This window comes from Alosa alosa, chromosome 1, assembly GCF_017589495.1.
Source record: "Alosa alosa isolate M-15738 ecotype Scorff River chromosome 1, AALO_Geno_1.1, whole genome shotgun sequence".
Taxonomy (NCBI): Eukaryota; Metazoa; Chordata; class Actinopteri; order Clupeiformes; family Clupeidae; genus Alosa; species Alosa alosa.
The window spans coordinates 18,092,581-18,120,000 of NC_063189.1; the positions used below are offsets into that span (position 1 = coordinate 18,092,581).

At 40.1% G+C, this 27,420-nt stretch overlaps 1 protein-coding gene across 1 annotated transcript; it reads right to left on the reverse strand.

The window, feature by feature from the left end:
- Positions 1-12,392: 12,392 nt before the first annotated feature.
- Positions 12,393-26,549, reverse strand: znf330 (zinc finger protein 330). The gene is made up of 11 exons (XM_048256157.1): positions 26,432-26,549; positions 25,868-26,039; positions 24,903-24,922; positions 24,673-24,743; positions 23,199-23,275; positions 22,662-22,788; positions 21,322-21,426; positions 19,756-19,802; positions 19,518-19,635; positions 18,365-18,576; positions 12,393-12,632 (listed from the first exon to the last, which is right to left on the reverse strand). Exons 2-11 carry the CDS (start codon positions 25,985-25,987, stop codon positions 12,591-12,593), a joined length of 939 nt encoding a protein of 312 aa, XP_048112114.1. The 5' UTR covers positions 25,988-26,039; positions 26,432-26,549; the 3' UTR covers positions 12,393-12,590.
- Positions 26,550-27,420: the final 871 nt, after the last annotated feature.

Sequence of the window (27,420 nt, forward strand, 5' to 3'; positions counted from 1 at the left end):
GGTTAGTACAGAGCCATAGAGAGAAAGAGTTGCGACACTCTTTGATGTCACCGCCAGTGCAGTCACGTGGTTCGTGTAAACCGCTATAGTTCCAAAACATACGCTGGCTGTCATGTTCTTCTATGGGACAGACAGCAGCGATTGCGTTATTTAACGGTAAATATATATATAAACATACACCCTACTACTTTTTCAGCTGTTATTGCATGATTACATATTTGTTAATGTCAGTTTTGCATTTTGAGAGGCAGGGTGACAACGAAAAAGCTGTATATTACTTAGATACGTTTTACATTTTTGGAGGGAAAAGCTTATGTTCATGTTCGCATGGACAGAAGTACAGGCTAGAACGGCTCTAACTTAAGTTTTCTTTTCCATATCATTCATGTGATGACAGATGTCTCATGATTTTCATTTTATCGCAACTGGGCTGTATTATTGATTACCGTGATTTTGCTTATAAATTCCGATTCAGCCATTAGCTTACCTTCGTGCTAGCGTCTGCCGTGGTCCATTCAGCATTTGCCTAGCAGCTAGCTCACTTCTGATAAGTGGTCACCCCCAGACCACAACGTGAAACATGATCATGTTAAGACTAAAAACATATTTTTAAGATTAAGCCATTCACATATTATCAAAAGCATTATGCTTATATGTTTGGGTCTATAGGTAAGTGCAGAGCTATTAAGATTTTTTTTTCTCACGGCTCTGGGTTAATGCACAGAGTAAGAGTAAGGTTAGCTGTAGAGAGAGTGATAGAGAACAGTGACAGGCGACACTCCCCATTGGACTCCGTTGTATTTTTTTTGAGAAAGAACAGTCCATTCAGCATTTACACCCACTTCTTCTGATGAGGCAGGAGTTGACCACACAACCATGATAATTTTAATACTAAGCCATGCACAAAGAATCAAATATATTAAAGAATAACAACTCATTAAGCTTGGATAAATGAATCAAATATTGTTTAATAAAAAAATACTGAGTGAGACAACAAGATGTGTATGTGTGTGTAAATGTGTGTATCTAACTGGAAAAACAAGAACAAAGTGAAGGAACAGGGAGGAATATTATAAGTGATTAATACATAAAAAAAATCCTCCACATACATCAGGCTTCAGAATGCATCAGGGCTGAAAGGAAGGACAACATTCATAATAAAGGTACCTGGCATAAGATAAAAAATGAACAGTGTGGAACAAAAAAAATGTGAACAAGCATGAACAAGGAACAAGCATGAATAATATCAACAAACATAATGCACAGTGGCCACAACAACGATACTGGTGGTCCAGCAAGTTCTGTTGAGACAGGGGCACAAATATATTCTAACAAGCCAGTTCACTCAGGACTGCCTAGAAAATACTTTCTCTTGCATACATCAGACTCACACCTGTGGAGTTCCACTATTCACTATGGCCAGTCACTGTAGGGCAGTTCCTCTCGACAAACGATACTAACATCCCTCTTCATCTGTGTCCTGGACTCTAAAAAGCAGATAAAGCTTAAATAGGGCGATAATAGATTCAACAATGGACACAGCAGGTAACACTATATATAGGGCAAACCATTCACAACATATTATAACGTCAGCAAATATACTATACTTTACCACACTTATAATAGCCCTGAGCAAATTCAAAAGTGGTTGAGGAGAGAGGGGAGGGAGGATCCTTGTTTGTTATGAACTCTGACCTCTGACCTATTCTCAAAAGTCAGAGGGCAGGTGGTTGAGGAAAAGTTGTCACCCGCTCTCTGTGATGTTCAATGGTGTCGTGGTTCATTGGTTACAACTATCATTTTGTAAATCAGTGGTCATACCATGGTTGGCTGTGCAGCATTTGGATGCACCAATCGTCCGGAGAAGGGTTACGCATGTATGGCTTCCCCAAGGACAAAGATGATGAAAATATGGATGACAATGGTCAGCCGCAAAACCTGCAAATGACCGGGACCAGCAACAGAAAACAAATTAGTCACACTACTGTCTGAGTAATAAAACATTTTAAAAGCTCATTATGGCTTATGATAATTTTTGTGTAAAATAATTTGTATTCTTACATGTAATCCAACAGCCCTTTCAAGGGTGTAATTAAACAAACCTTATTTCTACTAGCATCAGATACACAGTACTCAGCTGACTAGCTAACACCGCCAGGTTCAGCAGATACAACCTAAAAAAAAAACGCCTTAATCAACCTTAATGATCCTAGTAATCTAACATCAATAATTTACCAAATAAAATATGTCAGAGATTCACTACTGAACTTCGTAATTTTTGGTGTAGCGATACCTTCTTCACAGCTCGCAAAATCGAGATAACTAAGTAGCAGGCAATGACTGAAAATCGGTTGTCTACCAAGTTAAGAAAATATATATAAATTGCACTGTGCACATACAAATAAATATAAGCATATGCACCATAAAGGGCCTATTTATATAATATACAGAGTTGACAATTCAAAAGAGGTAGCTATTTAATGAATTTCGCCTGGATATAACGTTAACGTTACCTTTACAGAGGGCTTTAAGTCAAGCTAACAAACCAGCAGGCAATCGGTGGTCTACCAAGATAAAACATATATATAATTACGCTGTGTACATACAAATAAAGATCAGTATATGCATCATAAAGGGCCTCTGATAAAATATAAACAGTTGACAATTCAAAACAGGTAGCTATTTAATCAATTTACCCCTGGATATAACGTTACCTTCACAGAAGGCAAGTCAAGCTAACAAACTAGCAGGCAATCGGTCGTCTACCAAGATAAAAAAATATATATATAATTACGCTGTGTACATACAACAAAAGATCAGTATATGCATCATAAAGGGCCTATGATACAATATAGACAGTTGACAATTCAAAACAGGTAGCTATTTAATCAACTTACCTCAGAAGTTACTCGACAGTCAGCAATGGAAGTGAATGATGTCCAACGCCATAGAATGGCTTTTTGGAACTACGCGAGGCTGCATACCCCGGAAGTAGGCGGCAAAAAGCGTACAACGGAGTCCAATGGGACTGTCGCAACTCTTTCTCTCTATGGCTCTGGGTTAGTAGTAACTGAACAGCAGCTCTCTGAACTGAATGAGCGCACAGACAGCAACGTTGTGTGACACGTTTGTAAAATATAGCCTAGGCTATAACCCTTAGAAATTTCTGTGCGGGCAAGTTAATAATTTTTCGGAGTGAGAAATGCCATGTGTGGCGTGTGAAGTCATTGAAATGCGTGTGTCTCACGCTCAATGCGTGAGACTTGAGAGGTCTGCCTCGGACTGAATAGATTTTGCTGTGCTGTAGGGTACTGTAAAAGTAGGCCTACGGCAATTAGAGTGGCTTGAGATTAACATAGCCTAAATACTGTAATGTTGACACTAATAAAGATACCTTTATTAAGTAGCCTAACAAATGAAAAGTGTTTTCAGCTGAAATGGCATGAAGGCTATATGTGGACCGCCTGGACCTTTGAGCAAAACATCAAGTGAAGCCCTCAGTGTAGTAATGCCGACTGCTCGGGGGAACCTGCTTATCCAACTGTGGGTCGCCAGTCGAACTGACAGGCTTATCATAAATTCGCATTTATTTCAATTTATAGGCTACGATTAAAGTTCCTATGGTTCACAACTACTGGCAATATGCTATCGACACTAGTTAACCACAATGTGTAGCCCTATTGGTCATGTTAAGCATTACTTGCAATGTGAAACTAAAATCTAAGACAGTAGAAAATTATGTTTAAAGACAAGTCTTTAAACATAATTTTCTAAGTCTTTAAACATCATTTTCTACCGTCTTAGATTTTAGACAAACAGACAAAATGCACCAAAAACAAAACCTCCGGAGAGGTAGCTACACATTTGTTGTTGCATGATAAAGCAATAAACGTGCTGGTAGGCGTTTGACATGACATTTGATGGACACCGGTTGGTAGGAAGGGAGGTTTTTGGCATCATTCCCGCGCAGCACAGATGGGCGGTACAAAACTATTTTGACGTGTGACCGAAGTGTCTATGAATAGCCTAACTCTAGCTTACTCCCGTGAACGATATGCAGCGTCCCACTATGCTGATCTCGCAAAATCAAAAATCAAATATATTTACCATCCTGTCAATTAAGCAGACAGCTTCGGTGTGTGCAGCTGCATGCCCAATAGGCTACACATTCCACACATATACGTGTGGTGTAGCCTATATCTTCAACGTTCAAGCGGCTAATATTGCAATGAAGGTCAGACGTTGTCGTTTAACGTCGTATTGTCGTTTTAACTTGACCGTGCTGCTTTCTGTATCACTGAACTAACTACGTAGCCTACTATACGCAGTAATTGTATAGCTTACTGGTAGTGCATTAAATTACACACAAAAGCTTTCATGTGCCACGACGCCTCCTCCTTGATCAGCAGCATTTTAATTCAAGACCTACAGATCACAATCGTTATCTTGTTGACTACCTACCTTCCTCCGAAGTATTCCTGGTAAAAAGCAGGTTTTTCCGATGATAAAAGACGTCGCCTGTAAAATCATCTGTACAATGCTGCAGAATGCGCGCAAGGCAGCAATGTCAAAACACATGTTGGAAACATATCCAAAAAGTAATCCAGTGGGTCAAAAACTATAATGCCCACTTTGTAATTTTGAGAAATTAGTGGAATTGTCCATTTCGACTCCTAATATCTACGGAACCTGCGCCCCGCAACCCGTGAACGTAAACTGCGCGCTAAAAAACTACTTTCACTTTCAGTGCCGGTCCACATTTTCCATGCATTTTGTCCAGCAAGGGTGGGGGTTTAGAATAAGCGGTAGGCTATCAGAGGTCCTTGGTGCGGTCAATTGCATTGCACGTCTTTGAACAATAAAGTTATGAGGGAAAAAATTAAATACTGTTGTACAACATCAATAGCCTAGAAATCTAGACGCACCCTAGCGGCGGCAAATGGCCCAGCCAGGCTACAACATCAACCGACTTTGTACACTTGGTATCCACCACGGACCTAGATGGCCAGATTAACACAATGACTGCACATATCTGTGATCATAGACGCACCCATACAGGGGCGGAGTGGGGCACTAAAATCCACATTACATTGAAATATTACTGTCTCTGAATTGTAAGGCATTACACTACTATTCTATTACTTTTAAGTTACTTTTACCAAAATATCTGGAAATATGGATTTGGAATTAATGCAGCTCATTGCACTTCTAATGGAGGGTGATGTGGTACAACATAATGACTGAGCTAGGCTTAAGGCTAACAACAGTAGAATGCTATAGGTGCAGTGATGGCTCATGATGCAATACAAGGAACAATCATAGCCAGAATTTTGTTAAAAGAAGACAAAAGGTCAAAGTCTGGTCAATTGTGATAGAAATGCTGTAACTTTAGGCTTAGGCCTACTCATTAAAATCAACAGAGAGCCCACTACCTGTTTCTTTAACAGAAAAATGTCAGATATCTCAACCACAATGACATCAATAAGTAAGGTGTTGAGGTGTAGCATCCTTTACTGCATTCCACAGTGGGGAGACGTTCACCTTGTTTAATTAAATAACAATTATATTTCCTTATTAGCTGCATACTTGAGGTTGGAGATATTAAGGCACGTATTCAGTTCTGCACTGGACTTGAATTACGAATTTTGGCACAGATACACAATTATGATTTTGGCCTATTGATTATAATGTGGTTAATTGAAAGCTCTGTCAGTCATTTGGATAAGCATCAGCTAGATGACTAAATGTAAATGTAAATTCTTGAATTATTCTTAATTCTGATCACACTACATGAACTTGCATACAGTATACGACAGGGGCCAAATTGTATCGTTTTTTACTATATAGTTTTAACAGGATAAATGTTTGGGATAAAAAAAAAAAAGCTTTTTTTGCAGTGCTTCCATACTTCCTTGAAAAAAGTATTTTGAGAATTTTCTAAATACAAAAATACTCAAAGCATTTTATTTTGATACATACGTAATATGGTTAGGCCTATTGTATTTTGTAGTTTATTTTGATACATTAAAAATGAGGGTATTAAGTATTTTATTTAGAAATACATTCTGATGTATTTTTGCCCATCCCTGCCTGTTCCAAGCATTAGCACAACACTTTGCGATGATTAGCTTGCAGTATTTTTAAAATACAAAAATACACACCAATAAAGTATGTTGATACAAAATACAGAGCCATTTCCTTCAATCCAATAAAATACAAATGACAAAATACTATTTTGCATTTGAAACACATATTACATGTTTCATTCAGAAATACTACCCATCCCTGGGAACAGGCAGATTACATCTTTATAGTTGGCCATATGATGACATACTTAGGTTAATACTGTATTTAACCAGTTAGGGCACCAAAATGGCCAGTAGCTGCACTGTGTAGCCTATCTTGACATGTCTTTAAGTTTTGGGTTACAATATACAGGTAGTGGGCTCTGAGTGGTTGAGATATCTGACATTTTTCTGTTAAAGAAACAGGTAGTGGGCTCTCTGTTGATTTTAATGAGTAGGCCTAAGCCTAAAGTTACAGTATTTCTATCACAATTGACCAGACTTTGACCTTTTGTCTTCTTTAAACAAAATTCTGGCTATGATTGTTCCTTGTATTGCATCATGAGCCATCACTGCACCTATTGCATTCTACTGTAGCCTTAAGCCTAGCTCCGTCATTATGTTGTACCACATCACCCTCCATTAAAAGTGCAATGAGCTGCATTGAGCATAATAAACTGCATTTAGAATTCCAAATCCATATTTCTAGATATTTTGGTAAAAGTAACTTAAAAGTAATACAATAGTAGTGTAATGCCTTACAATTCAGAGACAGTAATATTATAATGTAATGAATTACTTTGAAATGACAGTAATAATATATTACAATTTTGAAGTAACTTGCCCAACACTGATTAAACCACATGTCACTGCTTGACTAAATGAAAAATATAGGCTACTGAACATGCATGGAGATCGTCATAGTTGACAGAAATTATGATTTGTGCCAACATGTTGTAGAAACACAACCACAGTTAGGCCTATTTGGTGCAAATCTTCTACATAGGTTATAGTCAGAGATTCACATTAACTGTAGGCTATCACCACAAGTGTATACTAAACGTTTTTGCCCAAGTTTGTGTGCCGTCATCACATTTTGCAAAATTAGGCTACCTTTGTTACTAACCTACCAGTTGATACTTTTTACGTGCATCGACTCGCGATTGATTGTGCATCTAATGTAACACTCGGTGGAGAGACTTTCACTTTCCAAGTTCCACTTTCACTGTCATTGTGAGCTAAAAGGCTACTATATGGGAAATACTTTGAAGTTCCTTTTGAGTCCAAACATGAATAGGTTTTCTTTAACCTGTGCTACACTTTTCCACCAAGTTGTGCGAAAATTGTAGGTACCAGAGTTTTTTTATGTTGACAGACAAACCGCACTACAGTAGCCAACATGGTGCAGTAAATGGAAGCTCTTTGTAGCGCGTGCAACTTACGTCTATAAAAACAATATATTTATGGAATAAAATTAGACACCTCTGATTGCTGTTTACGGTTAAACTGCGATGATGTGAACACCAGCCAGCGGAGGGCACTTATATAGCCTAGGCTACCATGCATGAACTCGTAGGCTATATTTCCCCACAAACCAAGCGGCTGCTTGGACAAATCCACTTGAGGGGTGGGGCAGGGGCGCGATCGTAATAATACACTGAACCTGTCATAAAGAGGCCAAAATGATTGACCTGTCACCCCCCAATCCAAATGGATGCAACTGCATTTATAGGCTAAGCCTAGATCTACATGACGGGCCGCAAATAGGCAAAAAAAATTAAAAAATAAAAAAAAATCCCGGAGGTCACCGGCCCACATGTGGACCGGCCCACCGGTTGTACAGATTACCATTCCGAGCCTGATTATATTATTTTATTATAGGGGGTCAGGTTTGAACGCCACAGTATGCTGAACAGAGCTTGAACCAAGCAAACCAAGATCATCAGGGACGCCTCATATCCGGAGCCATGATCTCTTTCAACTTCTGCCCTCTGAAAGACGCTATAGATCTCTGAAGACTGGAACGACGCACTTCAACAACAACTTCTACCCTTCAGCAATTAGACTCTTGAACTCCTGACCTGCTTGGAATGGCTCCTTTAAAGACTAAAAAAAGACCCTCTAGCAAATTGACGCCTTGGATTAACAGAAATGTCAATGACCTAAATAGATCCCGTAGGAAAGCATGGAGGACAACTGAGAGAACATGGACGACAACCAAGCTACAGGTTCACTGTCAACGTCAGTTCAACCAGGGCCCCTGCACTTAGGTCTCAAAAAATTCTGAAAAAATTACCAGGTGTACCTATGTTACCCAGGAGACACACTGTAAAATTACTCTTAGGTAAGATCAATACTTTCCAAGATACAGCAGGCCATGGCTTAAAAGTGGTCAGAGGATATAAGGCATATTCCATCCAGCGTTCTATCCATCTTCCTCAAACCATTCACTCATCCACCCATTAAACTATCTTATCAACATCCATTAAACAATCAACCTATCAACATCCATTAAACATTCTGTCTATACACATCCATTACACTATCTACAGTACATTCAACTATCTACTCTGTCTCAGCAAATGGTTGTTACACACCATAAACAAGGAAGTCTGAGGAGTCAAACTGTAGGGCAGCCATGGGCCTCGCTCCCCCTCTCGATCGGCTGCTGCTGTTACAGTCGACAGCTCGTCTGTGGCGTCTCCTCCTTGACACAGGCGAAAGGGGACGAGCAGAGGGGTGGGCTGCCCTCGCTATACTGGCGGCAGTAGGGGTGAAAGCGCCGCTCCTCGCCCGGCTCGGGGCAATGCCAGTCCCGTCTGTGCTGTGCCTGCGGAAGCCCTCTGACGCAGACTTGGGTCTGTAGGTAACACCCTCACTCTGTGGAATGAACAAAGACCATGGAGTCAATGCAATATTTGGCTGTTTTGATTTTAGCTATCCAGAATCCAGCATGTAGAGGCAGAGAATTATCATGATTTTAATGAAAATGGATATTTAAAATATGGTCTAAATTTCTGTCAAACAGACGTTCAGAAATATAGTTGACCTGGTTGACCTTATTTAACAAAGTAAACACTTCAGATATGCATCAAACCAAGTAACAGCCTACCAACAAAATTTCTCCATACAATTTCAACATCATAATAACTGACCGGCACTTAATTTTTCCATCAGTTTTTAACACATTTTCCATAAATACAGTATAAAAAAGTACATTAAAAATGTAAAAACAAAATTTCTTTCAGGTGTCCCTCCCAACACATATTTAACATTGGAAGGATACATGTGAATTGTCAATGACCAGATACCATGACACATTATTTTTTTATCCCTCAACAGAAAAACATAAATAAAACATTTTTTAAAAATAGGATAATAATAATGATATAGGCCTTGTGAAACAAAGGGCCAGATGTACTAACACTTTTGCGCCCACTTGAGGCGTATTTGTTTCTGCAACGTGCACGTAAAAACATGGCGAGATATGTACAAGCAGGCCGCACTTGGGTAAAACTGCAGACTGCCTGTCACAGGAGCTGAATATGGCAAATTGCACTTTCTCGTGTCATGTACATGCAGATCTCTTGTCATGCATATGCATATTCAGAGGAGGGTCAGGGGAAAGTGGGAGTTTCGTGTTAAAAGATGGGAGGAAAAGTGTAAAATACTCCTACTGTAGGTGCGCACGTCTGTTTTGCGGTGAAATATTACCTCCTGGTAAAAGTTGACATTAAATGTGTCAATAAGAGGAACTTTCAAAGACAACAGAATCGCTATTCAGAGCACCAGTTTTGCGTCTTTGCACTTTATTAAAAGCAACCTTAACTTTAACTGAAAGTTTGATAAATACCACGTACACTTGGGTATCACAGCCTTTGCTATCTGCGGTTTGTCCATGGCGCTGATAACGCTACGTTCGCAAATGTACGTACATCTGTCCTAAAGTACTCACCCTGATTTTGGGTAACTACACACGTAATATAATACTAGGAGGCCTTGAAGAATAAAAAATATATATAATAAGAAATAATAATGTACGTCATATAAAATGCTAAAGTTCCCATGGGTAGTGATTCACTGAACTGATGACAAGATAAAACAGATTTGCCCAAGGAGGTGATGTTTAAAGTGGCTGCTAATAACCATGCAGGCTAACGTGAACGTTAGGCTTAAATGGATCTTTAGTTTGTGAAGGGTAGTGTTAAGCCATCCTTACAACAGACGACTTTGACAAGATTTGGGGAAGATTCTTTCGAGTCTTTTGAGTAAAGCTTGAATGGGGGGCATTAGTTAAAAGACTCCAATCTTTCAAAAATCTTTCCCAAATCTTGTCAAAATATTTTGATGTATGGATCATTAGGCTACATGTTCTTCATCTCATAGCCCTTATTTAAGCTTACTTGTGCCAAGGCGTGTGTTTATTAAAGATGCATGTGAAGGTAGTGCTTCAGTGATGGTCTTTTCATGTTCTGTGTGTTTTACAGCATATTAATCTTCTCTGTTCCCTGTTTGCAGGTGGTGATTTGTGAGGACTGCTGCCCTGAGAACACTGAGTGCATTCTGCCAAATCAATGTGCGCCATTTCCATACAGAGAAAAAAAGTTTCTACCTGGAGAGTTTACTCACTGTTTGTGTGGAAAAAATAAACTTTAATAAGGTTAAACAATTATTTTGTGTGTTTTCTTTGGAAAATCAACAATGTTATATTTCTGAAATATACATATATTGTGACATTTCTATAAACATTGACATAGCCTAACATTACATATATTTTGCAATATATTTACCTAATATGAGTGCAAATATATGTCCATAGACATATATTTGCAATATATTGGTATCCCTACTATGCATACAAATACATAACTTAACATATATGCAACTGACATATATTTGTATATCTGGGAAAATACATGTGACATATATAAAAACGGCCAAATTTGCTATATTTAGAAACATATTTGACATGTATGTGACTTATATGTGTGAGGCATACAGTGACATATACATTATATATGTGATTGACATATATTGCCATATATCACATTTTTGTATGGGTTATAACAATGCCACAAATTTTTTGGCAAGTGCTACAAATCTATTCACCTTTGCAGCGCCAGTAAGCTACTTTGTGTGCGGCCCACAAACACACATTCCAATCAAGCATACACAAAAGTTTCAAGAGTGGGGGATGGAGTAGAAGACGAAGACAAATTCATTAATATGATTTATTTTCGCGGAATGGATGTACAGGACTGAGCGGTGGTCATATTTTGTACCGCTATGCGGTACATCTAGTTTAAATACAATGCGTGAACATACAGGCATCATCTTTTTTTTAAAGTTTGCTAGTAGTTCATAATTACATACAATTCCAGCATATAAAGATCTTTTCTCAGTCTGTCTACTCATTTATTGTCACTTATAAATCTACTAATAAAGCTACTTGTTGAAACCAAAAGTTGACAGACGTGGGAGGGAACTTTTCACCTTGGACCAATGATTGCACAATTCCGACTGAAAACGTTTCCGAATAGGATGCTCTTGTGTTTGTTCGCATATCAGCCCTTTCTCTTCTGTCTTGTTGTTCTCACCTACTCTGGTTGCAATTAGACAAATGAGACACATCCTCGATGACGTCGAGCTTCGGCCAATTTCCGGTGCACGAGCTCGACGACCTAGGCTGCATGAAAATAGATGTTTGAGATCCAGCCACTGTCTCGCTGCCTTCGTGACCACACCTATGTGGTGTGACCAGCTCAGATCCTCACAGCTGACTATCTCCAGTGCTAAACTCTCAATGTGTATAGTGGTGTGCACTTCTCCCTGCAGCTGTAGTCTGAGATCAGCTCCTTAGTCTTCCTGACGTTAAAAAGTAAGCTCATTATTACTGGTCAGTCATGGATGCGTCTTATTTTGAAGTCATAGAATGAGCCACCTAGATCCACAGCAGCCTCATAAACAGTACTCACAAGTAGCTAGATAAATAACTAAAAAAATTCTCATCTGATGAGTAGTCTCAACAAAACAGATATAAGTATGTATAAGTATAAGATATTGTGTCGCTTACTTTATTGTGGCATTCTACTTTCAATGTCTTTTCCTTGATTTTGCTACTTGCTTGTATAACTCATTTGCAAGTTGCCAAAACAAAAAACCCTCCAAAATGACAATGCAAATGGAAATGCTTTTTGTACATTTAGATTTGCCTCTGTACAAACCTTGATTTCACCTCCTGACCCTCAATAGTAAGAACAAAATCAGCATACACAAAACATAAAATATCAAGTGACAATAAGATGAATAAAATCAATCAAAGTCAACTACATCCATTCTTTGTTTATTTCCTTCTGAAGGTGCATTGGGTAATTAATTATAAACAGTGACACTGTCAGAACTACCAGTATACAAACGGTAAGACCCATGGGTGCAATTAACCCAAAATACACACACAAACACATACTCTGGGCCTCACCCTTGAGAGAAACCTGATTGAAAAGAAAGCTAGTACTTCCCCTGCACTCAGGTGGCGCCTACAGAAAGGTTGGACACTGCCTCAGTCACCACATTTTCACCCACATCCTCTTCATCCTCTCTGGATGCTTGACTAAATGAAAAATATAGGCTACTGAACATGCATGGAGATCGTCATAGTTGACAGAAATTATGATTTGTGCCAACATGTTGTAGAAACACAACCACAGTTAGGCCTATTTGGTGCAAATCTTCTACATAGGTTATAGTCAGAGATTCACATTAACTGTAGGCTATCACCACAAGTGTATACTAAACGTTTTTGCCCAAGTTTGTGTGCCGTCATCACATTTTGCAAAATTAGGCTACCTTTGTTACTAACCTACCAGTTGATACTTTTTACGTGCATCGACTCGCGATTGATTGTGCATCTAATGTAACACTCGGTGGAGAGACTTTCACTTTCCAAGTTCCACTTTCACTGTCATTGTGAGCTAAAAGGCTACTATATGGGAAATACTTTGAAGTTCCTTTTGAGTCCAAACATGAATAGGTTTTCTTTAACCTGTGCTACACTTTTCCACCAAGTTGTGCGAAAATTGTAGGTACCCAGAGTTTTTTTTATGTTGACAGACAAACCGCACTACAGTAGCCAACATGGTGCAGTAAATGGAAGCTCTTTGTAGCGCGTGCAACTTACGTCTATAAAAACAATATATTTATGGAATAAAATTAGACACCTCTGATTGCTGTTTACGGTTAAACTGCGATGATGTGAACACCAGCCAGCGGAGGGCACTTATATAGCCTAGGCTACCATGCATGAACTCGTAGGCTATATTTCCCCACAAACCAAGCGGCTGCTTGGACAAATCCACTTGAGGGGTGGGGCAGGGGGGCGCGATCGTAACACACACTGAACCTGTCATAAAGAGGCCAAAATGATTGACCTGTCACCCCCCAATCCAAATGGATGCAACTGCATTTATAGGCTAAGCCTAGATCTACATGACGGGCCGCAAATAGGCAAAAAAATAAAAATAAAAAATCCCGGAGGTCACCGGCCCACATGTGGACCGGCCCACCGGTTGTACAGATTACCATTCCGAGCCTGATTATATTATTTTATTATAGGGGGTCAGGTTTGAACGCCACAGTATGCTGAACAGAGCTTGAACCAAGCAACCAAGATCATCAGGGACGCCTCATATCCGAGCCATGATCTCTTTCAACTTCTGCCCTCTGAAAGACGCTATAGATCTCTGAAGACTGGAACGACGCACTTCAACAACAACTTCTACCCTTCAGCAATTAGACTCTTGAACTCCTGACCTGCTTGGAATGGCTCCTTTAAAGACTAAAAAAAGACCCTCTAGCAAATTGACGCCTTGGATTAACAGAAATGTCAATGACCTAAATAGATCCCGTAGGAAAGCATGGAGGACAACTGAGAGAACATGGACGACAACCAAGCTACAGGTTCACTGTCAACGTCAGTTCAACCAGGGCCCCTGCACTTAGGTCTCAAAAAATTCTGAAAAAATTACCAGGTGTACCTATGTTACCCAGGAGACACACTGTAAAATTACTCTTAGGTAAGATCAATACTTTCCAAGATACAGCAGGCCATGGCTTAAAAGTGGTCAGAGGATATAAGGCATATTCCATCCAGCGTTCTATCCATCTTCCTCAAACCATTCACTCATCCACCCATTAAACTATCTTATCAACATCCATTAAACAATCAACCTATCAACATCCATTAAACATTCTGTCTATACACATCCATTACACTATCTACAGTACATTCAACTATCTACTCTGTCTCAGCAAATGGTTGTTACACACCATAAACAAAGGAAGTCTGAGGAGTCAAACTGTAGGGCAGCCATGGGCCTCGGGCCCCCCTCTCGATCGGCTGCTGCTGTTACAGTCGACAGCGGTTGCTCGTCTGTGGCGTCTCCTCCTTGACACAGGCGAAAGGGGACGAGCAGAGGGGTGGGCTGCCCTCGCTATACTGGCGGCAGTAGGGGTGAAAGCGCCGCTCCTCGCCCGGCTCGGGGCAATGCCAGTCCCGTCTGTGCTGTGCCTGCGGAAGCCCTCTGACGCAGACTTGGGTCTGTAGGTAACACCCTCACTCTGTGGAATGAACAAAGACCATGGAGTCAATGCAATATTTGGCTGTTTTGATTTTAGCTATCCAGAATCCAGCATGTAGAGGCAGAGAATTATCATGATTTTAATGAAAATGGATATTTAAAATATGGTCTAAATTTCTGTCAAACAGACGTTCAGAAATATAGTTGACCTGGTTGACCTTATTTAACAAAGTAAACACTTCAGATATGCATCAAACCAAGTAACAGCCTACCAACAAAATTTCTCCATACAATTTCAACATCATAATAACTGACCGGCACTTAATTTTTCCATCAGTTTTTTAACACATTTTCCATAAATACAGTATAAAAAGTACATTAAAAATGTAAAAACAAAATTTCTTTCAGGTGTCCTCTCCCAACACATATTTAACATTGGAAGGATACATGTGAATTGTCAATGACCAGATACCATGACACATTATTTTTTATCCCTCAACAGAAAAACATAAATAAAACATTTTTAAAAATAGGATAATAATAATAATGATATAGGCCTTGTGAAACAAAGGGCCAGATGTACTAACACTTTTGCGCCCACTTGAGGCGTATTTGTTTCGCAACGTGCACGTAAAAACATGGCGAGATATGTACAAGCAGGCCGCACTTGGGTAAAACTGCAGACTGCCTGTCACAGGAGCTGAATATGGCAAATTGCACTTTCTCGTGTCATGTACATGCAGATCTCTTGTCATGCATATGCATATTCAGAGGAGGGTCAGGGGAAAGTGGGAGTTTCGTGTTAAAAGATGGGAGGAAAAGTGTAAAATACTCCTACTGTAGGTGCGCACGTCTGTTTTGCGGTGAAATATTACCTCCTGGTAAAAGTTGACATTAAATGTGTCAATAAGAGGAACTTTCAAAGACAACAGAATCGCTATTCAGAGCACCAGTTTTGCGTCTTTGCACTTTATTAAAAGCAACCTTAACTTTAACTGAAAGTTTGATAAATACCACGTACACTTGGGTATCACAGCCTTTGCTATCTGCGGTTTGTCCATGGCGCTGATAACGCTACGTTCGCAAATGTACGTACATCTGTCCTAAAGTACTCACCCTGATTTTGGGTAACTACACACGTAATATAATACTAGGAAGAAAAAAAAAAAAAAAATATATATAATAAGAAATAATAATGTACGTCATATAAAATGCTAAAGTTCCCATGGGTAGTGATTCACTGAACTGATGACAAGATAAAACAGATTTGCCCAAGGAGGTGATGTTTAAAGTGGCTGCTAATAACCATGCAGGCTAACGTGAACGTTAGGCTTAAATGGATCTTTAGTTTGTGAAGGGTAGTGTTAAGCCATCCTTACAACAGACGACTTTGACAAGATTTGGGAAGATTCTTTCGAGTCTTTTGAGTAAAGCTTGAATGGGGGCATTAGTTAAAAGACTCCAATCTTTCAAAAAATCTTTCCCAAATCTTGTCAAAATATTTTGATGTATGGATCGTTAGGCTACATGTTCTTCATCTCATAGCCCTTATTTAAGCTTACTTGTGCCAAGGCGTGTGTTTATTAAAGATGCATGTGAAGGTAGTGCTTCAGTGATGGTCTTTTCATGTTCTGTGTGTTTTACAGCATATTAATCTTCTCTGTTCCCTGTTTGCAGGTGGTGATTTGTGAGGACTGCTGCCCTGAGAACACTGAGTGCATTCTGCCAAATCAATGTGCGCCATTTCCATACAGAGAAAAAAAGTTTCTACCTGGAGAGTTTACTCACTGTTTGTGTGGAAAAAATAAACTTTAATAAGGTTAAACAATTATTTTGTGTGTTTTCTTTGGAAAATCAACAATGTTATATTTCTGAAATATACATATATTGTGACATTTCTATAAACGTGACATAGCCGAACATTACATATATTTTGCAATATATTTACCTAATATGAGTGCAAATATATGTCCATAGACATATATTTGCAATATATTGGTATCCCTACTATGCATACAAATACATAACTTAACATATATGCAACTGACATATATTTGTATATCTGGGAAAATACATGTGACATATATAAAACGGCCAAAATTTGCTATATTTAGAAACATATTTGACATGTATGTGACTTATATGTGTGAGGCATACAGTGACATATACATTATATATGTGATTGACATATATTGCCATATATCACATTTTTGTATGGGTTATAACAATGCCACAAATTTTTTGGCAAGTGCTACAAATCTATTCACCTTTGCAGCGCCAGTAAGCTACTTTGTGTGCGGCCCACAAACACACATTCCAATCAAGCATACACAAAAGTTTCAAGAGTGGGGGATGGAGTAGAAGACGAAGACAAATTCATTAATATGATTTATTTTCGCGGAATGGATGTACAGGACTGAGCGGTGGTCATATTTTGTACCGCTATGCGGTACATCTAGTTTAAATACAATGCGTGAACATACAGGCATCATCTTTTTTTTAAAGTTTGCTAGTAGTTCATAATTACATACAATTCCAGCATATAAAGATCTTTTCTCAGTCTGTCTACTCATTTATTGTCACTTATAAATCTACTAATAAAGCTACTTGTTGAAACCAAAAGTTGACAGGCGTGGAGGGAACTTTTCACCTTGGACCAATGATTGCACAATTCACTGAAAACGTTTCCGAATAGGATGCTCTTGTGTTTGTTAGCATATCAGCCCTTTCTCTTCTGTCTTGTTGTTCTCACCTACTCTGGTTGCAATTAGACAAATGAGACACATCCTCGATGACGTCGAGCTTCGGCCAATTTCCGGTGCACGAGCTCGACGACCTAGGCTGCATGAAAATAGATGTTTGAGATCCAGCCACTGTCTCGCTGCCTTCGCGGACCACACCTATGTGGTGTGACCAGCTCAGATCCTCACAGCTGACTATCTCCAGTGCTAAACTCTCAATGTGTATAGTGGTGTGCACTTCTCCCTGCAGCTGTAGTCTGAGATCAGCTCCTTAGTCTTCCTGACGTTAAAAAGTAAGCTCATTATTACTGGTCAGTCATGGATGCGTCTTATTTTGAAGTCATAGAATGAGCCACCTAGATCCACAGCAGCCTCATAAACAGTACTCACAAGTAGCTAGATAAATAACTAAAAAAATTCTCATCTGATGAGTAGTCTCAACAAAACAGATATAAGTATGTATAAGTATAAGATATTGTGTCGCTTACTTTATTGTGGCATTCTACTTTCAATGTCTTTTCCTTGATTTTGCTACTTGCTTGTATAACTCATTTGCAAGTTGCCAAAACAAAAAACCCTCCAAAATGACAATGCAAATGGAAATGCTTTTTGTACATTTAGATTTGCCTCTGTACAAACCTTGATTTCACCTCCTGACCCTCAATAGTAAGAACAAAATCAGCATACACAAAACATAAAATATCAAGTGACAATAAGATGAATAAAATCAATCAAAGTCAACTACATCCATTCTTTGTTTATTTCCTTCTGAAGGTGCATTGGGTAATTAATTATAAACAGTGACACTGTCAGAACTACCAGTATACAAACGGTAAGACCCATGGGTGCAATTAACCCAAAATACACACACAAACACATACTCTGGGCCTCACCCTTGAGAGAAACCTGATTGAAAAGAAAGCTAGTACTTCCCCTGCACTCAGGTGGCGCCTACAGAAAGGTTGGACACTGCCTCAGTCACCACATTTTCACCCACATCCTCTTCATCCTCCTCCTCCTCATCCTCTTCCTCCTCTTCATCATCGTCATAGTCTTCATCCTCTCTGTAGTAATCATCTTCCTCATCATCATCCTGGTTCCCTCCTCCATAACCTGATGCATAACCAGACGTCGCAAAATTGTAGTAGCTTTCCTCGTCTCCACCGCCCTGCCGACCGAACTTCAGCGTACGCGCTGCACAGAAAAGGGAGTGAAAGAGGAATGAACAGAGAGAGAAATTAATGGCAGATGAGAAGGGGGGCAAAAAAGGCCGGGAGGGAAGCTTACAACAGTAAATAAATATACAAAGTAAATATACAAACTGAACATCTGTAAAGCGTAATTGTAAACAGAGACCTAATTTCCCTCAAGTATGACATTTAAAGGTATGTCAACTTCAGGAATGCTGATCATTTTCTACACAGCCATCATTTAGTCTGTCCTCTACACTTCAATCACCGCTTGGTTTGGTACAGCCACCAAACAGGACAAGACCAAATTGCAACAGACAATCAGGTGCTGACCTGTACCGGTCCAGGGTAAGGAAACGGGCAGCAAACATCTCTGAAGACCCCTCACATCCTGGACACAAACTGTTTAAACTCCTTCCCTCCGGTAGGCGTTACAGGGCAGACATTGCACTATTCCTTAGGTTTCTCTCTTTCTAATTGTACATTTAGGGGCAGCCTTGACCTGGTGGCCGGGAAGTGGCAGGGAATTCACGCAGAACCGTCACAACTCTGCCATCATTATGTTAAGCCCGTCCACCGACTCTATACACAATGTGATTGTCCTGACTAGAGTTTGGTTTTTCCAGCTCGCAAGCCAACGGAGAGTTGCTAGCCTACTCTGGCTGCAAATTACATTGGCTGCCACTAGGGTGCGTCTAGATTTCTAAGCTAATCTTGGGGTGCATTACGTTGTTGAACAGCTAAGAGACTATCCTTTTGAACGCTCTCTGGTTACCACCATGATTGAAAGTGTTCTGATCAGCTGACAGGATTTCTCTCAAGTCACTCCACGCTTTGCGCACACAGGATAGGAAGTGTCTAATCTGCTAAGAGTCATCCCTCAGATTCACACCTCCGATTCTTCCTCTGGAAGTTCAGTGCATCTTACTGATGAGGAAGACTTACTTGACATGCTGAGATCCTTGGTCTCCTGTGTTTCATGTCCACACTTTGGGCAGGGAGGCGCCTTGCCTTTCTCTTGCTTGAAAACTTTGCTACGTGCGTGGTCATCACAGTAACATGCCTGCAACAAAGGATGAGCTCTTCAGTGTCAGCTCAGTGTTGTTCAGTGTGCAACAGGAAATGAACACACTACCACCAGTCACCTTTTACAACCAGGGATTGAGTTTGTCACAGGACTCACCTTGCATCGCAAACAAGAGTGCTGCCCAAGACGGTTACAGGAAATGCCTAAAATTTTTTTTTTAAAAAACATGGTTAGTTTTTACACTCTGGTGATCTGGTACAATAGTCATTATGTGTCAACCTGCATCACTTTGTTGGCATGTTTGCCATCTTCTGTAAAGCTAGATTTATGCTTCGGTGTTGACTCCACACAGTGGCCTCAGAGTGGCAAACTCCATAGACATATAAGGCAAACTGCATAGACATATAAATGGTATTTGTTTGGCCATTTCTTACTTCTGCAAAAGTTAGAGAAAAAGACACAGTAAACTCCAATAAACAAATTATTAGAACTGGGGCACGATGCAAATGGAAATGTTTTTTGTACATTTAGATTTGCCTCTGTACAAACCTTGATTTCACCTTCTGACCCTCAATAGTAAGAACAAAATCAGCATACAAAAAACATAAAATATCAAGTGACAATAAGATGAATAAAATCAATCAAAGTCAACTACATCCATTCTTTGTTTATTTCCTTCTGAAGGTGCATTGGGTAATTAATTATAAACAGTGACACTGTCAGAACTACCAGTATACAAAGAGTAAGACCCATGGGTGTAATTAACCTAAAATACACACACAAACATACTCTGGGGCACACCAGTGGGGTGTACTACGAATCTCGATTAGTGGGTTAGCGAGGTATGTTGCACTAAAAGCCAGGCTATGCTGTGACACGAAAGTGGATCTGTTTTAGTGTCGCTATATCACCATGGTATCTTATGCTGTCAACCAAACCTGGTCGGGAGGAGGTTATGTGCTAAATTATAGCTCAAATCGTGTAATCTACCGCACACTGACCAATCAATTGTCTTAAAAACAAAGTTCTCACGTGTAGGATTCTGTCATATATCTTACAGGTGGAGCTCCGCCTCTACTAACATTTTGGATCTCGAATGCGCTTTAATAGTGCTGTGCGTGCAAATATCCCACTATGGACGTGCATACCATACAACAACTGATGACAATTTATTTATTTGATGTTAAAGGTTAGACACAAAAAATGACCGCAGTGTAGATTAAGCTATCGCTCATGAATGCGGAAGTAATTGTTTTTAAATAGAGGCGGTCTTGTGCGTCTCCACGTTACACGATTGGCCAAAACCGAGAACGCGCACAGATCTGAGTTGAAAGCCTAGTTTGACAAATATATCACATAACTGCAATCGTAGTATCACTTAACGTATACCCCTGAGTCAAGGCTTTGTCAAGCCTCGATATGTCTACATAGCCTAGATATGTCTAACGTGCTTCGTAGTATACCCCACTGGACTGGAGCAGACCAGCTATAAACACACAGGGCGACTTGACCAATCACAGCCCTTGCAGTCTTTTTGGGGGTGCACGATGCAGAGGGATCTGTGGGGCTATGCTGTTGATTCTATGCAGAACCATAAATCTAACTTCTAACATACACACACACACACAATAAAATGCTGTTTAGCCTAATGAAAGGCACCACCACAACACAGCGGATAACTGTACAAGGTGAGAGGAAGGGATCCGAGAGATGCAGACTCACATTTATAGGTCTCTGCCTCCAGGACCTGGCAGCTGGCCTGGTGTTCAAACTGGTCATCTTCGCACAGGAAGTTATCACAGAAGGAGCAGCGGAAGATGCGTCCCCCTGTGATGAAAGAACATTAGGTGGAAGTCAAGTAAGCCTTCAGGACAGGATGGAACCGACCTCAGAATAACCCTGCAACTAAACAATAACATCATGCTGCTATTCCACTGCAATGAGGAAGACTTAACCCAACTCGACCCTTTTCCCTTCCCAGCCCAACAATGTTTCACTACAAGTACTCCATGATAAATTTACAACTAGGCTCATTTACATGCAACCAATATTCTGATACTGATGACATTAAGAGTATGGGTGAACAGGCTTGGGTTCTGCATTAAAAGCACTGTGTGCAAGTATGGGTGAACAGGCTTGGGTTCTGCATTAAAAGCACTGTGTGCAAGTATGGGTGAACAGGCTTGGGTTCTGCATTAAAAGCACTGTGTGCAAGTATGGGTGAACAGGCTAGGGTTCTGCATTAAAAGCACTGTGTGCAAGTATGGGTGAACAGGCTTGGGTTCTGCATTAAAAGCACTGTGTGCAAGTATGGGTGAACAGGCATGGGTTCTGCATTAAAAGCACTGTGTGCAAGTATGGGTGAACAGGCATGGGTTCTGCATTAAAAGCACTGTGTGCAAGTATGGGTGAACAGGCTTGGGTTCTGCATTATAAGCACTGAGTGCAGTGAGCTTTACAGCTCTGCCAACATTATGTTCTTATTTTTGGAAGATTCTTTACAGGTACCACACTAACTACCCAAGGGTAATGAGATGGTCAAGAACAAAAATGGCAGTGTTTCGGCCGCATAGCCTTCATCTTAGCCGTGGCCCACTGGTTAGCACTCTGGACTTATAACCGGAGGGTTGCCGGTTCGAGCCCCAACCAGTGGGCCGCGGCTGAAGTGCCCTTAAGCAAGGCACCTAACCCCTCACTGCTCCCCGAGCGCCGCCGTTGAAGCAGGCAGCTCACTGTGCCGGGATTAGTGTGAGCTTCACCTCACTGTGTGTTCACTGTGTGCTGTTTGTGTTTCACTAATTCACCGATTGGGTTAAATGCAGAGACCAAATTTCCCTCACGGGATCAAAACAGTATATATACTATATACTGATCAGTTCATTTGTTCTGGACTTGGCTGAATAAAACGGTGAAATAGAGATGAGTCCAGTTTTATGAAGACTGTGTGTGCTACCTCATTACCCCTGGGTAGTTAGTGTGGAATCTACGCATTTTTGGCTTAGTACCAGACTAGGAAAGCGTATCCTTTCAAACAAATCGATTCTCTGCCGGTAATTGCTTACCATGCTCCCATACGCTGCGGTCACACTCAATGCAGTCAGCATCAGAGAGAGGGCACGTGCAGGCATGAGTGCTCAGACACTTCCTCCCGTGGCACACCCAGGCCTCACAAAAATCACACACTGCCCCCTAGTGTCAGAAAACATCAAATCAAACACAGACACGCACAGATAAAAAGGCCTCACCAACTATGGCCCAACATTTCAAAAAAAAAAACAAAACTTATAATTTCAACAATCTCATAAATTCCATCATGATGCCACAATACACACAAGCATCCTGACCTGTCAACCTCTGAAAAATCATGCCGAGTTCTTCTGTCTCAACAACTAGTAAGAATAACTCTTGGGCCTGTGTGAAATCATGACTTAACATTTCTGTAGTTGTTGAGGGCTAATTCATGATGATATACCAATCCAGTTCCTCTACCACACAAGAGCTGGAGGCCCTCTGAAGTTACAAAAGACTTAAACTGGCAGCTTTCATGGACAGAGTAATATTTAATTCATAGAATACGACCACAAAATAGCAGTTCTTACCACCATGCCCATCCCCGTGCTGTGGATGCCAGGGTGTTTGATGACACAGTCCGAGGACTTCATGCATTTTGTTTTGCCTTTGTACAGAGTGTTCAAAGGGAAAAGCACAATTCAGAAAGGTAGTGTCTGTCAACAGGATTCATCTTTTGAAGTGTCTAATTAGCAAGGTCACATACACTCCTATTGTCAAAAAAACAGAACTGTTTCCTCCCTTATGCAATGTCAGAACATCAGTCCAACCTTCAACATCTTGCTTGCGTATTATAGCAGTTGTCTAAAAAGAGCATCATCAACATGCTCAACAGCTAAATCAGTGGTTCCCAAAGTGTGGTGTGGCCTCCAGGGAAGACGCATGTTGAAGGTGAAAAAACAACCAACTGTCATTACTGGTCAATTTAAGTATGACAGTGCTCTTACAGTATAGTAGCCTGAATTAACCTACTTGGTGAGGAGTTTATAGCCTACCTACCAATAACCTATATGTTAGAAAATAGCTAACCTAATATCAATATAACAGACATACACCTAACACAAACCAGTCCAAAGGGACCTGCCATGAAAAGTTTGGGAACCAATTCATATTAGTAGATAGCTGTTTACTAGGGGTGTAATGGTACACAAAAAAAAAAAAAAAAAAAAAAAATCACAATTTGATACATACCTCAGTGTTTAAGTCACGTTCGGGTAATTTTCATTAGAGTAAGCCCGTAAGTACTGCTAGCCTAACATTCACTAACAATATCGCTGATGCTCAACTCAAGCAGGAATAGTATTTTGAAAAGGTGTCAAATGTTTTTTGCCGTTAATTAACTAAACTGACATATGGTCCGTCACTTAATATGTTTGTGTAGAACTCGAATTTGAAACATGGTCTGCACGCAAAAAAGTTTAAGACTGCATTTGGTACATTCAGTAGAAATCTGTATTGAACTCAACATCCTGTAAACGGTTTCATGCAAATGTGTGTACCTTTACCCCCTAGTGTATATCTTCCTGTTGAGAGGAAATATTAGGAAGTAGGGGTAGCAGTATTCTCTTCTGGAAGGGTCACTTGGCCTTTGATCATTCCCACTCCAGCAGAGTGAACTTATCTCACTTTTGAAGTTACACTTGCAGCTGTGGAGGGCAATAATCTAGTGAAAAAGGACGGTCTTAATATTTTTCTATTAAAATCATCTACTGCAGCACAGACGGCTCTTCCTTTTCAGCCATCTGCTGGACAAGCTGATAAAGTAGGTGGGCTCTACATGGGATACAGCTCTAGAGCCCCCGGAGTTGGTTGTCAATAGAAGGATGTTGTACAAACTGGATGTAATGGACACCACTTCACACCACCTACAATAGTGCTAGACATTGGATAACATCTGGATATCATTTATGGATAACAGAAAATAGAACGCATACACTTTTGCACTACAAAACAGAGTTTGTTCCAAAAGAATCTGTCCAAGCAGAATTCTAGCAGAACACTCACCACACTGAGCACACATGGGCAGCTTCTGGACCGAGGCACAAAAGTAGCAGAAAGCTCTATTTTTCTGTTTCCTGAGAAGACATCACAATAGAGACAGGAAAGACACCAAAACAAGAGGAAACGTTTGTAAAAGGCTTCATCTGGACATTAATGGAGAATGTATGTGAATATGTCAGTGGAAAGAGATGCTGATCATGCACAAACTACATACTGTATGAGGGTAAACTCACCTTTGGCATTTGTCACAATCCTGCAAAGTTACAAGGCACATAATGAGAGTAGGTAGGTAGGTAGGTAGGTAGGTAGGTAGATAGATACTTTATTGATCCCCGAGGGGAAATTCAAGGTCTCAGTAGCATACAGACATCACACACACACACCATGCAGAAAAAGTAGCAGAAAAAGTAAAAGTAAAAAACACAACTAAGCAATAAGGACAGTAGAAGATAAAGAATATACTAAAATACAAATTATACTAAATAACACTAAATCTAATCAAGTCTAAAACAGTATCTACATAGTGTGCTTAGGGGTGATTAAGCATGAGGCGCTTGCAATGAAGCAAAATCGTAAAGCTACATAACAGAGTTGTAAGCTTAAAGGAAAGGGCTGTTAGGTCTTTAGAATCAGAGGGATTCCTTCTGTTGCTGGTATATCAATTTTAATTTTAGAGACGTTTAGATCAAAACTATGCTCCAATAAGAGAGTAGATGACTGGGGGGACTTGTCCTGTCTATGGTCTTTACTCACACACAACCTTTAGATGAAGAACATGAACCTCAAAAAAGTGGACTTTTGTTAACACTTGCTAACAGTAAATGGTGTCTCAAATAAAGGGCCTATTGAAAAGTACTTTTCACTTAGTTCACGTTAATTTCACTACTTTCATTCAAAATTGTGGACAATAGAGCAGCTAATCATATTCATTTATGGGTGTCACTAGACCCCTTTAACTGGAGCACGTGCCCCAGTAAATAATTTTAGGTTTTTAACTAGCTCCTGTTGCCTATTTGGCAGCAAATCATTATTATCATCACTAGATTGGACTCTTCCCTGGAAGATGGTTCTAGTGACACCCACATGATGTGGCGAAAGATGTTATTCACCTCCACCCATTGGTTCATTGGTTTGATCTTCTGTATCCAGCTATATGTTCACAAAAAATAGCAGCAAGAGAAGGCAACTGTGTAACTACCATGGTTGTATTGCACGGATGCTTCGCTACATCAACGTGATCTCTGTTGGCCCGACTCTGTTTCTCTCGTTCCTTGCGACTCTCAGCCTTCTTACGGGCACCGGTCTTCTTTTTCGGCATCTTTCCTTGGTAAAAGAGGCTTGACAAGCGACGTTAGCTCAGTAGATGTGACCTGACGCAGAAAATGTGTTGGAACATTTACATTACAGTTGTTGACTTTAACCAGTTCAGACTTAAGTTGTAAAAGAAAACATCGTATCTTAAAAGTCAAAAGTTGTTCTGTTTTTTGCTGGCTTGAACCAGAGAATGTCTAATAGGAGACGGGCTCTGCTTGAACTGCATATTGAACTTAATATTAACGTTACATACTCTGAATCAAGTCACTGCTAAAAACTCCTTGTTGACACGTAGCCTGTTTGAGCACTGAGCACGATGCATGACAGACAGGATAAACAGTAGCAGTCTATTTAATGGCCATAACAGTACTAGGCCTACTATAAACTCCACTGATTATAGTGTTCTTGGTATTGACTTAATTACTATCTCTGGCGGAAAGGCACATACCTGTAAATATCGAAAGCTTCTCACCCTCGGACCATCCAACCAAACTGCTAACTGGAAGTTAGCAACTTGCATACATCCTGGATCTCATTCCGGGTAGAAACACGAGCACTTTGCATCTGTTCCGCTGTTCTCCCCCTCCATTCATTCAGACTGTAAAAATATTCAGACTAGATAGATAGATAGATAGATACTTTATTGATCCCCAGGGGAAATTCAAGACTAGAAACAGTCCTGCTCCATTTACTGATTTATAAACAAGCAATAGTGCTTTAAAGTCAATTCTGTGACTGACTGGAAGCCAGTGCAAGGACTTAAGAATTGGAGTAATGTGGTCAGTTTTTGTTAGAATCCTAGCTGCTGCATTTTGTATCACCTGAAGCTGTTTAATAGTCTTTTTAGGAAGGCCTGTGAACAGTCCATTGCAGTAATCAACCCTGCTGGAGATAAATGCATGAATGAGTTTTTCTAAGTCATGTTTTGACATCAGCCCTCTGAGTTTGGCAATATTTTTGAGGTGGTAAAAAGCTGATTTAATTATCGCTTATAGGCTACAATACAAGTAAATAGGCTATAACAGACTCACCACTAGGCAGGCTACAGCTGAGTGCAAAATCTAATCATCACTGTGTCTTTACATTCATTTTGAAATGTTCTTGGAAGATCCTGCTTAAAAGCAAATTGCACACAGGGCCTTCTGATCCGTATATGTGATCGCTCGAAATGTTCTTTAAAATACAGAACTAATTCTAACACATTTACAAAGTGGCTAGGCAGAGGCACCAAAGTTTAAGAGCGAACAGGACACTCGGCATGGCTTTTAGTATTTTGTGCTGCTCTGACAGTCCACTTTTATTGACTGTTAGTCTAATGTTTTTGAGTTTGGAGATGTACTGTTTTACAGCAACAGGCTATGAATGCCGACTCCACAACCTTTGCACTTCCCAGCCAGTTGGTGTAATAGATTGCCCACTATGAATCAGTGACAATAA